A 19069-nucleotide genomic window follows, 5' to 3' on the forward strand; every position below is an offset into this window, starting at 1 on the left:
CTTTCTCTGAACACACTTTTTTATTAAGTTGTGTAAGGTCCACACAAATGCAAATTTTTGCATTGGGCTTTGGTATTACAACCATCCCTGCATACGAGTCAGTGGGTTCTTCTGTTTGGACAATAACCCCCATATCATCCATTCTCTTTAATTCTTCTTTGTCTTTCCCTAATAAGGTTATTGGGATGTGGCATGGGGGTGAGAGCAAAGGGACTTATCATGGAACCAGTTTTATTGTCCCCTGAGAGCTTTCCGACTCCTGTGAAGATGCATGGATACATCTCCTGTACTGTTTGCTTTTTTGCCATTAGTACATTCCAGTTTCTCTAATACATGTAGTCCTTGTATTACTGGGAACCCTACCTGGAAGGGGAGTTGTCAATCCTTGCATTGCATGTATTATTCGTTGAACTTTCTGTGCTTTCTCCATTTTCCCCACAAGCATCCAGTGTAGTGTTAGCCCCATGCAGAATTTTTTTTGGTCTTTTGTAACTCTCCATCCCAGGGTCAATTATGATCTTTTTTTGCAATTGCAGTAGTTGCTGTCCCAGTATCAATTTTAAAGGTAAGGTTTTGACCATTTAGATTCATGACAGTTTACCAAAGTGTTTTCTGTTCTATTGAGGACATAGCTCTTAGCTGTATGGACTCGTCGTCTGATAACACTCCCTCTTGGATTGTTTCCACTATTCTTGGCAACCTACATGCTACTGCAAATTGTCTCATTCTGTGGTATCTCTTACATTCTACCTTTTTAGTTGGAAATTGCTGTCAGCTGTGACTTGGCTTGCCACATCTTCCACGGCTTTTCCATGCTTCCCTCCTATTTAAAGTTCTTTAGCCTCCCATTCTCTATCTGTGCACTGTTTATGTTGTAAATTTGGTCTGACTGCTCATTTCACATTTGTCTTCTATTTACTGTGTCAGTATTGTCTGATGCAGTGTCCCCTATGCTTCTAGCATGTAAATCCCATTGCTGTTTCTTTACGGTTTCTTGCATTCTCACTTTTGCTATAGTTTTTCCTTGTGTAAGGTCTAACTGAAGCTGTAGTGATGAACTGGTGTATCTTGTACCAACAACTATCTTGTTTCTTAGTTATTCTTTTAACATTATATATTTGCAACGTTCATCAGATTGAACTGCAGTAAAAAGTCTCAGCCGTTTTCCCTTGTTCTGGATGCCTTTTATTAATTTGGTCCTTTCATTCATACATATTTTGTCTGCCTATGAAATGGAGAGAGGGGTTCCACTCACTGTGAAGATATAGAGAATCATGCTTCAGGCAGCAACTAATGAACTCCTCTAACAAGGAAGTTCCCCCATTTATTAAGACCCTGCTGCAACACATCCTAGTCCTCTCTGATAACTGTGGAGAACCAGGAATGCTATAAACATTCTGCACCTGCCAAATCAATCCTTTTGGCAGTTGAGCAGATGTTGCGTATTTGATCCAAAATCTCTCCCACAAAAACCCCCAGACAATTTAGGAAAAGCATAGAAGGGAGCACATGCTTCTGCAAACAGCATCTACTTTCCTATCAACAAAGAATTTTTATGCATAATTTAATTTGTGTTAATTAGAGATAAACACACAAATGCCCATACATCTGCTGTAGTACAGATCCCAGCGTAGTTACTGCTTTTCCTGAATGTAATATTTGAAATATGTAAGGAGCCTTTATTAAAGATCTTTATAATTAATCCCTAGGAAGACCACAGGGTGACCTACTGTAGTGTCCCTTTGACAATCCAGACTGCAGCTTGAAGTAAAATTTATTATAGTACTTAAGAAATTCTAGGTGCTGTCAAATGGCTTTTAAGCTGCTACCAAATGAGTGATCTGAAACAGACAGGAATTTAAATTTAGTTTAGGGTTGCCTGATCATATGAGATGCCGAGTGCTTTCTGCGAGGTGGTGAGTCTTTTCAATTCACAGTAAATCTGTCACTCAGGCCTAGATACACAAAAGGACGCAGGCATTATAGTGCCTAACTTTTTAGTGCCTTGTCATACAATGGAATCCACAAACCCTGAATTAGTTGCTTAGGCTCCCTGAACAATGTGTGTCGGGGAGTTGAGGGGAGACCCCAGTGAATGGGACACACAAAAGCTAGCCCATTAGGCAGGGATCTATCTAAACTAGCCAATAGCAGATATAGAGGGGAGAGCAATGTATCGGTGCCTAAATCCAGGTGGGAGGAAGATGTCTCTTTCTGCTTGGGATCTACAGCTTGGAACATTCTCCTGATATCAGGGGCCTAAGCCATGTCTTCTGGGGTGGTGGTGGAGAGGAGGCCTCTCTCATAGCCTTTCGCGGTTAGGGAATTCACCCAGGATGTTGGACCACAGTTCAATTGCCCCCCTCTGCCTGATGTGGAAAAGGGATTTGAAGAGGGGTTTCCCACCTCTAAGATGAATACCCTAATGGCTGGACTAGAGAATCATTCTCCTTCTCTCTCTGGCCCAATGCATATTTAATTATTTATATACAGTGGAACAGCTTCAAGAGGGAGAGTGACACTCACACCAGAATATCCCATGGTCCAGTTAGGGCACTCACCTGAGAAGTAGGAAAGCCCTGTTCAAATCCCATCTCCTCATCAGGTGGAGGAGAGAATTGAACCGGAATCTCTCTCATCCTGCTTGAGTACTCTAACTGTTGAGGTGTAATGGTTTAATCCAGACATTTTTAGTTAATGGTTTGTTCCAGAAGGATGATGCCATGTGCAAAATCATTGGTGCTTAGTGCAGACCTTGAGGACCATGTGCACTCAAAACTAGTGACAGGGATAAAGGTTCCTCTTCCCTTCCCTGGCTGTTTTTTGTGGAGATAGATGTGGTCTGAGCACACCTACCAGATGGGGCCCCACAGGCAACATTGGTTGGGTAACACCTATCTTCCCTTGGTTTGAGGATCGCACCAGGGCTGAGGCATGAGATAGGCATCCAGGCACCTGTCTGAGGCAGCAGTGAGCATGTCCAGCGGCAGAAACTTAGGTGCCTAGGAGACTCTTACAGATAAAATTTAGGCATCTAGCAAATTCAGGCCACTACAGGGGTAGGTGGCAGCTGAGTGGGGGTTTTATAGTCGCATGGGTGCCTAAAACTGGGGTTTAGGCACCTAAGTCCATTTGTGGATCTGGGTCTTGCACTTTGGAGGAGTTACTAGACATTTCTTAGGACTGGATCTGAAAATTTTAAGTCTACAAAGCCTTGTGGGGATTCCATTGTAGGAAAGTCCTCTAGAATTTAATAAAAAATTGACTCTTCCATTGGTCTTTGAACCATTTTAATGGGAAAAGTATGTCCCTGCTATAGAATTTCTGTAGGATTACTCAGAAGATCACTAGAAAGGATTTTACTAACCATAATATTTTGTAGGTTTTGAGTGTAATTTCTGTAGAACCCAATGGACTTAATCCCTATCAAATTATATAGAGCACATTCTGCAGAGGGTTGAGTACCCCCAACTCCCCATTAACTCAGTGCAGTGGAGGGTGCCAGGTACCTTGCAGGACGGGGGCTACACACATTGCTGTTCAGAGGCATAACTTTGTTTTTGATTTAGTGAGTAACTTTCTGGGGCGGAAAAAAGAACTTTCCAATGATTATTAGGGTTTGATTCTAATTCTAGATAAGGTGCTGCTTGACCACTGCATTCACTTGCACACAAATGCAGTCAGGGACTTTTCAAGCTATGCAGTGAGGCATGCCTCCATATCTGAGCGGGTAATCACACTTGAAAAATACTAAAGATTATGCCTTGACATCTGGCAAAACTAGCACTGGCTTCACCCTCTCATCATATCACAAAGATTTTAACTGATCTCAGCAAGTGATGGCTAGATGAACCTCAGAAGAGGGCTGAATTGAAATAGGACCCCAATGTTCAGATTTTTATACTAAATTTAGCTTAACTCTTTGTAACTATTCACTCTATAAAAATTGAACTGGAAGTTTCACAAGAACAGGTTTCTTCACAAGACTATTGATGCTTCCTGTACTTGTCGGTCCAGCTGCTGTTCCGTGAGTATTTTGGTCCCTTTGTGCCTCATCCTAAAGCAGAATTGGGGAGCACAGGATTGTGCAACAATTGGAGCGGTAACTAATTATTTCTGAACCTGCAAAAAGGTTCCATTCAAAGGTTCTGTGCCATTTGGGACACATTCTTCTGTTGTTAAATTTGTTTCACACAACCCCATAAGTAATACTCTGTATGCTTATAGGGTGAAATTTACCCCAAAGCAAAGGGCTCATGCAAGAACCTTAGCATTGCCTAATCTCTTGACTAGGGCTGGGGGACATAGATTGTATTGCTATTTAAGGCAAGAAGGGAGCACCATATGCTTTTCTGACTTCCTGCATAACGCATGGCTTATGTCTGTGCATGGGCTCTCCACCCCATCTTTGTGAGGAAGCTCTATGTGGGACCCAGACAGACTAGTGCTAAGCAAAGACTTATGAGTGTGTTTGACAGTCCCGAATTACCCAGATCCAGGGCCCCAACAGGTTGCATAGGGATTCTGGAGTGACAGCTGTTGCTATCCTAGCCTTAGGGCAGGAATAGAGGACAGGAAGGGCTGGCTTGTAGCACAGTGGCACACCTCCGGTTTGGGGAGTGAATAGTAGACTGCTTATTGCCCCATACAAAGCCCAGTTACTCCGGCTCTGTGCAGAATAGATAAGTCTCATCCATCACACATGGAGGCTGTAATGTAACTCCCTGCTGCTTCCAAGACAGACCACTTTTTCCTCACGATGAGGCGCATGAATGATCATGATGGAGTTAGTCCTTCTCATATTTCCACACACAATGATGTGTTGCATCTCTAGTGGTGCAGAAGATAAATGAGCTGTTGTCCATTGGAATAGATGACTGCCACTGAGAGGATATTTCAGTTTCATTGCCATGGCAGTTTTGCTGCACCATCAGTACAGAGGGGAACAGAAAGGATAATAAAGAGCTACAGGATGTTATTGGTAAATTAGTTGAACTGTTGTTAATTAAGCTCCTTAAAAGCCCTCTAACTGAATAAACTATTCTAAAAGAAACAGCAAAATGTTTAAAGTTTAAAGGAAAGGCTTCCTAGTACACATCATTTCAGTTTATTCGCACCAAACAGATCTCTTGCCAAAAGGGCAAATTCACAGCTTGGCAAAATTACATTTTACTGACAAGTTGAAACATGTATTTATTGTGAGGCTAGGGGGAGCCCAGCAATCATTTATTGTGGTGAATAGCCCAGAACTGACTGGATTGGTGAGAATTTATTTTATTTGGCGTGTTCGATGAGGAGAAAGGAGGAGGAAGAACTGTTTTATTGGTGTAGAGGAACAGAGTTGACCTACTGATGAGAAATTGCAGAAGTGGCAATATAAACTAAATCAGCATGGGTTTGGGGAAGCATTGCTTTGGGTTGGATAGTTGCACAGGTATTTTTCACCTTGCTAGCAGACTTAGCCCTTCAGCAAGTGGATGTCAGGGAATTTTTTCAACCCGTGTTGATTGTTTATTACAAATTCTATTGCAGTAGCACTTAAAGGCCTCACACAGAGAACTGGGCCCCATTGCTCTAGGCACTGTACATACAAACAATATACAGACAGTCCCTGTGCAGAATGCTTACAATCTAAAGGCTTGTCTACACTTTAAAAAACTACAGCGCTTCAGTGTAGACACTACCTATGCCAATGGGAGGTGTTCTCCTATCAGCGTAGGTAATCCATCTGACCAAGAGGTGGTAGCTAGGTCAACAGAAGAATTGTTCCATCGACTGAGCGCTGTCTATGCAAGGACTTAGGTTGATTTAAGTACATAACTGAGAAGTGTGGATTTTTCACACTCCTGAGCAATTTAGCTAGGTTGACCTAATTTTCTAGAGTCGACTTTTCTAAGATTCATGGCTACGCTGCCCTGTAGTTTGGACTACAGGGGTGTGAACAGCAGTGTGTCCCACAGTGCTATGCTGTAACACCCCCATGTGGATGCTGTGCAAAGGAACTAAAAGGTTCATAGTTCACTTAACATAATCCTGTTTGAAGAGAATTACTTTAAGGTGAACTAGGAATGTTTTAATTCCTGCCTGCAGCGCCCACATGGGAGAGTTACTGTGCAACACTTTGGTGCACAATGCTATTCATACCCCTATAGTCCAAACTGCGGGGCAGTGTACACATGGCCTTAAGCAATGTTAAGGGACTAATTTAGCCTGCAGGACCTGTATTCCTGGAGATGATGTGAGATAACCTAGCTTGACTCTCTGAACCCAAACTGAGTTTGCAGTACAAGCAGTCTTTTTAAAAAAAAAAAAAAAAAAAATCTCCTGCACAAGTATTTTTCCATGAAACCTAGAAAAATGAATATCGAGAGCCCTGGAGGGAATTATTAGACAGATACACAAGCTCTTTCCCAAACAATTATGTTTAAGACAAAATTTAAAACAGTGTGCTAACCCAATGCTCCAATGACTGAGCTGCAAACTTTTTATTACAATGGGTGAATTAGAGTATAATAAGCATAATAGAAACTTGATGGAATGATGAAAATCGATGGGACATGGTTAACACAGGGTACAAAATATATAGGAATGACAGAGTATGTTGTGCTAGTGGGGGGTGCACTATATGTGAAAGAAAGCATAGTCAAATATAGTAAAAATCTTAAATGAATCAAACTACCATAGAATGGATAGAAATTCCAAGCTTGAATAATAAGAGTATAGCAGTAAGAATGTACTACCAACCATCTGACCAAGATGGTGACAATGACTGTGAAATGTTCAAGGAGATTATAGAGGCTACAAAAACAGACAGCTCACTAATAATGGGGGGGATTTCAACTGTCCCCATATTGACTGGAAACATGTCACCTCAGGATGGGATGCAGAGAGAAAATTTCTAGACACCATTAAGGACTGCATCTTCAAGCAGCTAGTCCTGGAACCAAAAAAGGGAGAGGCAATTTCTGATTTAGTCTTAAGTGGCACACCTAAGATATGTATATAGCTGAGCTGCTCGGTAATAGCTACCATAATGTAATTAAATTTAACATTCTTAAGGGTGGAAGACCAAAGAAATGCACCAAAGTAGCATTTAGCTACAAAAAAATGAGGAAGGTAGTTAAATGGAAATTAAAAGGAACAGTCACGAGTGCAATAGCTGTAAGCTTCATGGAAACTTTTTAAAAACATCATAATAGAGATTCTATATGTATACCCTATATAAAAAAAATACCATCAGTAAGAGGACTTCCTCACCCCCCAAAAATGCAACTCTGGCTAAACAACCGAGTAATAGAGGCAATTCGAGATAAAAAGACATCCTTTAAAAACTGGAAGTCAAATCCTATTGAGGAAAATAGGAAGCACCATAAACTCTGGCAAGTCAAGTGTAAAAGTATAATTAGGCAGGCCAAAAAGAATTTGAAGAGTAACTAACAAAAGACAAAAAAACTAACAGCAAAAAAATTAAGTATATCAGAAGCAAGCAACCTGCCAAACAATCAGTAGGGCCACTGGATCATCAAGGTGCTAAGGAAGCACACAGGGAAGACAAGGCAGTTGTGGAGAAGCTAAATGGATTCTTTACATCAGTCTTCACTGCAGAGGATGTGAGGGAGATTCTCACAGCTGAGCCTTTCTTTTTAAGTGATAAATCTGAGGAACTGTCCCAGACTGAGGTGTCAATAGAGGAGGTTTTTGAACAAATTAATAAATTAAACAGTAATGAGTCGCCAGGACCAGATGATATTCACCCAAGAATTCTGAAGGAACTCAAATGTGAATTTGCAGAAGTACTAATTGGTATGTAACCTATCGCTTAAATCTGCTGCTGTATGCAATACTTAATTTGTGCCAGGACTTGGCAGTTTATAGTCCCAGCACCTCTGGGCTTGCTGCATCAGTTATGAAAGTAAAAAAATTGCTTCAGACCTGGCACCTCTTTCATTACAAAATAAGTACTGGTTCTATGAGATAACTGGCAGATAACTAAAGTGATGCTGATTTTAAAAAATGGCTCTAGAGGCGATCCTGGCAATTTACAGGCTGGTTAGCTTAACTTCAATACCAGGCAAATTGGTTGAAACTATAATAAAGAACAGAATTATCAGACACATAGATAAATGTGATATGTTGGGGAAGAGTCAACATGGCTTTTGTAGAGGGAAATAAAGCCATGGTACGCCCACACCTTGAACATCACATGCAGTTCTGGTCGGCAAAGAAGGAGAATATTCTATCATGAGATGAAAGATCTCCTTTATTTGGAACAAGGAAAGACCAGAAGGATTTATTTTTCCTTTTAATTTTGTTTTGTCTGCAGTTTCTAGCTATCTAGCAACTTGTATGGCTATCATCCCTATAATATCGGAACACCGCAGAATCATTATCTTCAACACATCTATGGAGTAATTATCTCATTTTGCAGATGGGAAACTGAGGCGCAGGGTGACTTGCCCAAGATCAGAAAGGAAATATGTGGTTGATCCAGGAGCCATACAGGGGTCTCCTGTGTCCCCAGTCCAGCGCTCAACCTATTAGTCCATCCTAGTTTGTTGTTGTTCTTAACATGTCAAATGTAGTTTGCCTTGTTCTGTGTTGATAGAGCAATACTTATTCCTTATGTTTAATTTAAAAAAAAAAAAATTTAAATATTGTACCGTATATACATGCAGTAGGGAACTCTGAACTAATATTTATTCAGATAATTACTCTGAGTAATTTGTCCAGTCTCCACACTTAAGGCTGACACCTTGATTAATCCTGATTTTAAAATGGCATGACTCTCACTTGAAGCCTTCCATACCAAACTGAATGGCTCCTTTACTTCTCCTTACTCTATATCTTTGTCTTTTCTGGCAGATGACATTCGATCCTTCGATCTTCTTCAACGTTTTACTGCCACCCATTATATTTCATGCTGGATATAGTTTAAAGAAGGTAAGTGATTTCTTTCTTAAATTATAGAAGGTGGGCTGCGGTGATGGCTGGCTACTTTGTAGAGCTGCTGTTATATTGGTGGGCAGAAGAATCTGAGTAATTGTCAATTTGAAATTCTTTTGCATGGTAATTATTTAGGGCAAGTGAAATCAGAGAAGAGAATGAAGAATAAGTATTTAAGAGTTCAAACTGCATGGCCCTGCTTCTGCTCTCTGCTACACCTGTGCAAGGCTCTGATCTTGCACTTCAGCATGTGAGTGGATTGCTGTGCCCATACAAGGCCCCTTTGAAGTCAGTGAGGTTCCATATGTATGCAGCAGTCCTCCCACCATGCAGAATGTGGACCTAAATCTGTGTAAGGGAGGGGGGATTCATTATAGTATTTATTCAGGTCATTAAGGAGCTGAGCTTTCATTATGAACATTAACTTTTTTGTACATGAAAATGCAATTCATACTTGATATGCAAAAAGGGAAGATCAGTGACATATAGACAAATCGACAGAATATGATATGGTCTTAAACATATTTTCAAAAATATATTTAAAACCTGTGGTTGGTTTGTTTTGGTTTTTTTTTTTTTTTTTTTTCCAGTCCTGAAGAACTAATATAGTAACAGCCAGAATGGCTTGAATGGGACCCCTAAACTCAGTGTTTGAACTTGGATTTAGGTTTTTAAAATGAACTCTGCTAAATCTTACATTGTATTTTTCATACTTTTTTCCCCAGAGACATTTTTTTCGTAATTTAGGATCAATTTTAACATACGCCTTTTTGGGAACTGCCATCTCTTGCATTGTTATTGGGTGAGTGAAATTCACATCTTATTATTCTGATTCAAGTTTGATATTAGTCATTTTTTCCTGATAAAAGGCACTTGATTTACTTCAATGGTGTTAATCTAGTACAAAGGCATTTTCCTGACACTATCTATTAATGACTTTCCTAAACAAAGCAGTTCAATCTTTAGGAGAAGTTAAGATGGAAAATCCAAGGTGCAATCATGTTGGGGGCTGAGCCCTTTCCATGAGGCATTCAGTGTCTTGCACATTGGGTCCCCAATTTGTGATCTTTATATGGGCACAGGCTACTTTTTATAGTCATGTAGCATTAACATTTCATCTGTCCTGCAAGAAGGGAGTGGCATTCTTGGGGGAACACAGTGTTCTTTAATGGCATTCCCCTTATAGGACAAGAAATCTCCAGAAAGACCAGAGGAATTTTAAGGTTCTTGAACTGTAGCGGATATCCAGTATGTGTGGGAAATAGATTGGAGTCTCAGTAGTATTCTAAATGTGATAAGCTTTAGCTCTGGTCTTCTAGGAAGATTCCTGCAGCAGTAAAAGGCAAATAACTGGTTGTGAACTAAGGTTTCTGCAAGGAGCTCTGCACCTGCAAAGAGACCTAGTGAAGTTAATGGAACTCCTTACAGGCATCTGCCTATGCAGAGCTCATTTCAGGGTTAGGACCTAAGACTTCATTAGCCATCTGTCTGGGATTGTGTTTGGAGGGCTTATTTTACAGGTTACAAGTTTGGGAACTTCATGATTGTTGGCTCATTGAATCTTGTAGGTTACTTGAGATCCTGGACAGTGTAAATCTTAAATGAGCCATTTAAGTTACTCAGCATGGTGCACAAGGATTTATGGTAGCGCTTTAATTTTATATTTGTGCTTTAATTTAGAAGTGATCAAACTTCTGAACCTAGGCAAAGAGCTTTCAAATTATGGAAGCAATTAACTTCAACTTCTATCTTCTCGCTTTTTTATAACAGACCTTAAGTAAAGTTATATGTGCTGAATCAAAATATATGTTCCCTTTCAACATCTTCATAAGACAGAACTTCCACATTTAATGTCAATTCAGTATTACTAAAACATCAGTGATTGACTGATTAGCCTGTAATTCAACATTTAATGCTTGTTAAAACTATTCTCTCAAGGGAAGCAAGACAAAAAATGGGTATCTTGATATCAGAGCTAACTTTCTTGTTCTTTACTTCGAATCTTACTAAAATGACAGCACATACAACTTGTATGTACTATAACAAACCCATCTAGGATTATTTTATTTTTATATACTGCATGATCTAGCCACTCAGAATTTCATTGACAGTGGAGAGAAATGTAATTGTCCTGCTACAAAAGCACAGGTCCCTGCCACCTGAGCTGAAGAAGAGTCTGGGTTAGCTCTTAGCTGCTACAGTTGAGCGGCTGAGCTCCTGTTACAGTTGAGTGGTTCTGATACCCTCTAGTAGAGGGCAGAGATACAACAAACACACCAGGCAGTTTCTTACAGTGTAAACAGGAAGCCAGATGCTTAGCTGATGTAAACTGCCTTCAATGGAGCTATGCCAGTTTATATCAGCTAAGAATCTGGCCCAAAGCGTCTGGGTTAATATATATTTCCCCAGGGTGCATATAATATGTAAATATCTTATGTATACACAAAAGGCTGAATAATTTTAAGATCAATGCTACAGTGTATGCAAGTAACAGCAGCTGTATATCCGGAACCTGGAAAACTTAACTGAGGAAGCTTGTTAGAAGGGAGTGCTAGGGATAAGAATTTTTGGGGTCTTATATGTGCAAATGTCATTTCTATAGCACCAGGACTAATGATGGATAAATCTCCAAAGGTCTGGATTTCCATTTAGATGCTCATCTGAACTATTTGAACATTAAGGTTTCCTTTGACTTGTTACTGCTGGAGCTTGTTGAATAATATTCACCAAATAATCTTTACATTTTTTGTCAAATATTGCTATTTTATTTTTTACATAAATTATTTGATGAAGCTGTGGTTAGCCCTCTCCCTCCCTGAAACAGTCTCCTAATTTCCTCCTCCCTGGAGTCTTATTCCAGGGTCTAGCAGTTCTGGGAACCTCTCTGGGCCTGGATGCCTCTTCTTTTGAATGTCTTCCCAACTCCCACTCATTCCCCATGTACAGCTGATCATTCTGCCTCTTCTTATCCAAAAGCCAGTTCTCTAACTAGACGGACATCATCATAGAACTGGCAGCACTTGTATGATATCAGCTATATCTGTCCTCTCCTGGTGTACCACCTCTGCTCAGCTGCCCCAACTGGATTCAGTAGAGATGTGCCTGTGCACACTACTGTGAATTTTGCCCCCACTCTATATAATTCCACAGTAAGGGTGTAGAATGGGAGTAGAGCATTGGATGAGCAGGAATAGAGCCCCAGTACATTCATTTTTTTGGACCAGTGTGATGACAAAGCAATTTCCTGATGTGATAAGACATTGCCATGCTACCACATTAATAAACCCATTCATTGCAAGGCCACTGGGCCTGACTGTCTAGTCTTGTTATACCTCCTTGCCTCTTCTCTTTAGCACTTGGTTTTAATTGCTTGTCACTGTCTGCAAAACACAGAGGCAACAGTAATGTATGAGGAGAAGATATTCAGAGCTGACATCTGTGTAGCCCTTTCTTTGCCAATACATGGCCCAAATTATCCCCTGTGAGAGTGGATCTTCCTGAGTAACTCCTTGCTGAGATTACCCCTGATCATCCGGTGATAGGGGCAGGCTGTGCCACCCATCCCCTCCATGGAAAAAGCCACCAACCTGGTAGCCCCCAGGGATCCACAGAAGGTTAGGGACATCTGCATAGAGTCCCTGTGCCTTTGCACAAGCTTTGATCCCTGGCAGTGTCCTCTATATCACTGGAACCACAGATCCATTGGAACCACGGTACAGGGCACTGCTCCTCCCTCCCCCAGGCTGCAGCTGCCCCAGGAGCACTCAAGAGCAGCTACACAAAGTTAATTCAGCCACTGCTTTCTTATCTCTTTTGCCTAAAGTGCATCCCTTCTCGGCTGCACCTCCATACCATCCAGTCTGTCCCTCTACCCATCCTGTCAAAATCCTTCCCTCCAAATTGTACAAGAGACTTCCTCAGGGCATGGAGGGTAGAGAAGATGCCTATTTCTTTCAGACAGGAAAGGGAGCTTCCAATGCAGGATGCCTGTGTGCAGATCTTTATGGCCTGACCTGGCCAACTGATGTTATCACTCCTGTCCATTTAGAAATAATTGTGTGGGTAAGGAGAACTAGAGGGAAGAGGGTGGGGGGGTGTGTGTGTGCGTGCGCACGCACGCAAGCACGCACATGTAGGTACATATGTATACGAGGCATTTAAATCCAGGTCCAAGAGACAGAGTTCCAGACTTGCTGGTTCCTGCAATAGAATTCTCTGAAGTTTGACTGGGGCTTAGCCTGTGAGTGGGAGCTGGTGCTGGTGAAGTCGGGGAAAGTTGTATGTGTATGTACATTTCAGAATATTTTGCCCTAGTTTCTAATGCAATCTCTCACCCCCTGGGATTTTATAAGTCTGCCTGGGTCATGCTGTGATAAAAGCACATAACAACTTGCCTTTTTTACTCTACCTTGAAGGCAATGCTTTTTCAGTTTGTTCTATTATACTGTGTAAATTATAGGCTGTTACAGCTGGCTCAATGAGTGGACTCTGGCTGATTTTAAGAGAAGCAATAGATGATTGTGAGGGTGGGAGTAACTCTGCATTTTTATGATCTTTTAATGCAGGCTTAATAACTTCATATAATTTTGAAAACTCAGTAAAATGGATCCTTTTGGTAGAAGATGAACTTGATTAGTTTTTCAAGGTTTTAGAATACCCTTCCAAGCACTGTAAAGGCAAAAACAATACAGTCAATGGTGTTCAAGATGCTCCCTGGCCATTCTCAGTCAGTTTTATTTGTAAATTGGTCTTGCACAATGATGTGTCAAAAAGAAAATGTATCATGTTCACCATATCCTTCTGTTTCTAGACATCAGCATTCTCAGGTATGTGCTGATCTGCACAAGTGGCTTCAATGTCCATTGTCATTGCATGTACAGAACCAAGTGAACATGATTATAGTAGAATGGACAGCACATTCAAAAGATTAAATCAAAGAACTGAGAGTTTAGGTGTTCTGGCTTCTCTTCTCAGCTCTGCCATTGATTTTCCTCGTGTCACTGGACAAGTCATTTAACCAACTTGTGCTTCATTTTCCCCTTTTGTAAAAAGGGAATAGTAACACTTATTAGATGCTTATGTCACACCTTTAAGTTCCTCTAATTGAAAACCATGTTCTAGCTTAATGTTTGTTAATATTTGGTGTGTCGCTGTGTGCAGCTGGCTGGGTGGAGGATCTGAAGGAACAACTGCTCTGGCATGTTGCCCTTTTGGCACCACAAATTATAAATCCACCTCTGTCTTTAACGCCATGGAAGGGATATGGCAATGAGAAATGGGGATTGTTAGGAAGCTAAACAATGGAAGAACAGAAATATAGATAGCCATGCTATTAGTCACACAGCAGAACTTAAGGGAGTGCATATGGGTAAACTTCATGGGAAGGAGTCCTGTTTTTCTTACTCATGTTGGTTTTCAAAGAGAAATGGCACCTCATCCCTTGGCTGTTCCACTCTTCAGTTGGTCTTGCTGCAGTGGGGAACAAGATGGGTAGGAAGCTCTGGGATCCATGATGCTCTGGAAGTGAGCCCTCCCTTTTAATGAGAAGGACGTGTGCCCGTGATACATGTGCCCTTGATCTGTAAAGATGCAAATTCTTCCAAGTTCCATGAAAAAACATGATCAGAGTCAATACAAGTTAAGCTTGGCGGCATATGATCAGAGTTGTCGTCTCAAAGATTCTGTCAGATGGGGGTAGTTTTTATTTTTCAATTTTTAAAAGAGAACAACTAAAATAACCGGAACATCCAATGTTTTCTCATGTGATTTCCCAGGCAGCATCTCCTGAGGAGAATATTTTATGTCTTGGTATTGCAGGATGCTTTGCCAGTCAATCCAGCGAGCCCTGCATCCTTTTCAACAGTCAGACTGATCTATTTTCAGAGAGGATGTTGTATAGGTTTTTAACAAAGCACTATAATCCCTCTGAACTTTGAAATAAATGACTGAAATATGACAGTCAACACTGAGAGGCTACTATTTAATACAAAAGGAGATTTATTGTTGTCATTTTTAATGCTGAAAATGCCTGTAGGCTAGAGCCCTGCTGAAATGCAGCAGTCTAAGTGCATGGAAACTTTTTTCCTTGCATTGTCAAGCGTGAGGACTCACTCCATGAATCTTGCTTTGCATTTGGGATTTGACACCACTACACTCTGAAAGATGCCCAGATAATAACAGTGAAGGCAGGTGGCCATCTAATTACCTAGCTGGATAGAAGTGAAATGCTTTGAAATCATTGAGTATCTCATGGTTTCCACCCGAAACTGTAACTCTGCACAGGCTGGCTCAAAAGTGAGAGCAACATCTGGAGTGTATAATCCATATTGACAGTTGGCATGTCTTCACTGTGCATCCGCTCAGAGAATGAAATGGAAAAGAAAGCGGAAAGGAAAGAGAATTAAAACTTTGGTGGAAAGAAGAGAGACAATAAACCCCAAAAGGAAGAGCTTCACTCCAGAGAGAAGAGATGAGGGGTGGGGAAGAATTAGTGGTTGTAATAAAGGACAGGAATTAGATTGCAAAAAGACTGAACATGAAATAGTTCCATATTGCAGAATATCAGCCATGTATTTAAAGTGTGTGTGCATGCACAAGCATGTATCTATGTCTGAATATCTTTGCTGCAGCCTCCCCCTCTAATTCTGGTTGTTGGGCTTGATATGGGGTGGCTGGGTTTTGTTTAGTGCCCTAGACTACACTGAAGGTCAGACTAGATCATCAGTTCTCAAACTATGGGACTGGCCTCCCAAGGGAGGCATGGGAATGTGTCAAGGGAGGTGTGAGATGTGCCTCTTTTTAAAAAAAAAAAAAAAAAAGAGCTCTGGCTGCCAGCTCTGGGTGGCTGGGGCTCATACCAAAGAGCCACGCACGTCCGGGGGGAGGGGGGGGGGGATAAAGGGGAGAGCTGGAGCCCCGCCACCTGAACTCAGGCTCTTCCCCCTCCCCCGCAATTGCTGACTGGGAGGCAGTGGGGCTCTGGCTGTCAGTGCCAGGATGTCAGCAGCAGCGTAGAAGTGAGGGTGACAATGGGGCACAAAGTTTGCTGTGAAAAGCAATATTGACGAATTTCACTTTTCACTTTGCCATCCTTACTTCTGTACTGCTGCTGGTGCGGCGCTGCCATCAGAACGGGGTCCTGGCCTGCAGCCACTGCTTTCTGCTCTGCCTTCAGAGCTGGGTGGTGGTATATGTACTTGGCAGGGGCTGGTAAACAACTACAGACACAAAGAAGGGGAGGCCCGATCAAATAAGTTTGAGAACTGCTGGACTAGATGATATGAAGATATCTTCTGGCCTTAAACTCTATGACTTTATGGCTATGAATTTGCCCCTTGGTCTTTCTGTCCCACTGTCTTACAAAAGCAGCTCATTGTAAAAAAATCCAGCGCCTGCTCTGATGGGTGATATGGTCGTGAGCGTGTGCAGCTTGTTCCAGTGGGCTACAGACCTCTCTTCATTAAAAGCAAGACAGTTGGTGCAGATCTGGCGTAAAGAAGTGGGAAACCTCATCTGTATTGCAGAAACCTTTGGGGAGCTGTCAAGGGTGACCCTGGCAGGAGCAGCTATGTTGGTGCTTGCCATCTCTATTGTAAATTACTGCTTTTGCAGGACAGCATGAGTCTTCTGGGGCTGGGACAGAGCAACAGTGTGGCATTTGGATGAGAGAGCCATAATTGAATGCCCCCAGTAGAGAGAGTGGGACCATGAGCTCTTATTGTGAGCAGTGAGTACTGCTTGGACTTCATTGCTTTAAACCAAATACTGTGCTAACATGTCAGACCACGCTTGTCACTCAGACACATCCCATATAAACCTACAGAGCTTTCGACTCAGCCCAATTCCTCCCCTTTGCCCCAAGCCTGAGTTCTGAAGTTTACAGAAAAGAGATTGGTGGAAAGGTGAAGAGATCCTCCCTCCAAGTCATGGAGCCTCAACAATACTGCTGCTGCGCCTCCATAGCAAGTGATGACTGTTGAGTTTGCATAGTGGCAAATCCATTGGCTCTGCCCCTGCTCTTCCCGATGTCTAGACCCCTACACCTATTGCATGAGGATGCCGCAATAATCCTTTGCGTGCAGAGGTTCTGCACCCCATCAATCACGAGTGCAATCGCACTGTTTCTGTTCCACTGAAGGCTCTGCAGTCACATAGGGGGCAAGGGCACTATTTTGCTTTCATTTAATTTTTGGTGGAGTTAGTTGCCTTTAAATAAAGGTCCCTACTGCTAACTGCTGCCTGGTTGATGTTCTGTTCACTGAGACTTTATTTTTAATAAAGCTATGCTAATCTGATGGGAAACATCTTCCAGAATCAATGCCTGTGGCAGGTATTTTCAATTTTCTTGAAGTTGGATGAGTGCTCAAGTAATTGCATAAGTTCTGACACCTTGCAATCCGCCTATGAGAGTGATAGTTCAGACAGTGAGTGGTTGGGAGAGCAGGAAAACGTGGGTGTTTTTCCTTAAAATCATCATCAGTCTTTAGATCAGCATCCTCAGTCCAGGCCAAAGCAAATCTGATAGCACATGAGAACTCTGATTTTTTTTTTTTTTTTTTTTTTCATAAACTTGGCCTTATCAAGGATTTTTTATTTGGTTTCACTTGGATTATTTCAGATTGCAATGCCAATAGCACATTTCATATATTCAGAATGCAGTACATTTTGCATTTACTTACTCATATTTTTCCAGCTTGTCTATTAGCCTTGGCAAGGAGATATCGTTTTCCTGGAATCTAAAGCTGTGTGAAATACGCCACTCAAACAGCAAAAGTATTTGCAGGCAGGCCCAGTTCCAGTTTGATCTGCCTTCATGACTGCAGTGAGTTTTGCCTAAATAAATAGTAAAACTGAGTAGGAACACCAGGATTTGTCTCAGAATAAGTATGATTGTGTTGTTTAAGACAAAGAAATCATGAAATATAAACAGCACATATGGTCAATGTTATGAGGATTTATTCCAAGATCAACATCATTGCCTGGCACATACTGGGACTTTAATTCTGTTGTGTTTGAGCTAAGAGTATAGAATTTTGTAAACAAAAATATGTTTGCCTTCTTGTTGCTCTCACCTTTAAACTTAATTTCCTCTCAATCATTTTTGCAATGTGTGAAGATTACACAAGATTTATAACTGGTTTTAAATTGGCGACAAAAATATCTGAAATCTAAATTTACTAGTTGGACATTAACTTGTCTTCACCCTTTTTTCATGCATTCAGCTCTTTTTTTACTATATAAATACTACTCAGCTGCTTGAATCTGACAATTTTGCAATAAAATTCCTCTCCTATGTTAAGCTGCTAAGAGCTATTTCATGTAAGGCCCTTTTTTAGAATCCTTAATTTTATCTTCTGTTCAAGTGATTTGTTGTTATCCTATACAAAATTCACTTAATCCAAAGATTAAACCCATGGATCATCATTTAGAAACAGTTTGCATCTGTTTCCCAACCCAAATCCTACCTCCCCTCCCCCACCCCTCAAAATGCTTTGAAACATGGAAATCATTTGCATCCTGATGAGTATGTGCAACTTCCAATAAAGTTAATGGGAATTTTGTGTGTGCACACATCGAGAAGGATCGTACATACTATAATATCTACTAAAACCGTAGCACAGGCAGGGACATGAACTCTTCCCATTCATTCTGAAGGGATGTTAACTTTGAAGTGTAAGTTCCCAGTGTTGCAATGTGGAATACCAGCTTTCAAACCTTGGGGGTACTGCCCTTGAAATGTGAGCTGTCATTGCCCCCCCAATGTCTTCCTTCCTCCTGTCTCTCTTCCGTCTCCTATCTTTGCCCTTTCCGTTCTCCTCCATCTCTGTCTGTCCCTTTCCCTTCCTACTCATTGTCTCCTTTCTCTTTCCCTCCCAATGGTCCCTTCTGGCCTTGGAATCTTCTACCTCCTCCACTTGGTCTCTGTCCTTTCCCTCAACTTTTAGGAAGGGATTGTTCACTTCTGATAGGTGCAGCCTGCATTTGGCATAGGATTGGGAATTGACGTGGGATTGGGGCTAAAGAAGCAGGAATCACACCCTATGAGACTTTTGCAAAGGAAAAAAAATCCAGCCCATGCCTTTATTTTGCTTCTGGATGGCATATAAAGCTTAGAGCGGGGATGTAC

General features: G+C 41.4%; 1 protein-coding gene across 1 annotated transcript in view; it reads left to right on the plus strand.

Moving 5' to 3' along the window:
* Positions 1–19069, plus strand: part of SLC9A9 (solute carrier family 9 member A9) — a 288473-nt gene that overhangs the window by 16742 nt on the left and 252662 nt on the right. Inside the window, exons 3-4 of the mRNA XM_067556089.1 lie at positions 8863–8940; positions 9669–9745. Coding sequence (XP_067412190.1) covers positions 8863–8940; positions 9669–9745 — 155 coding nt within the window. The remainder of the gene's footprint in view (positions 1–8862; positions 8941–9668; positions 9746–19069) is intronic.

The sequence above is a fragment of the Emydura macquarii genome, unplaced genomic scaffold, assembly GCF_026122565.2.
Source record: "Emydura macquarii macquarii isolate MOO-44397 ecotype Brisbane River unplaced genomic scaffold, CSIRO-AGI_Emac_v2 contig_18, whole genome shotgun sequence".
Lineage (NCBI taxonomy): Eukaryota > Metazoa > Chordata > Testudines > Chelidae > Emydura > Emydura macquarii.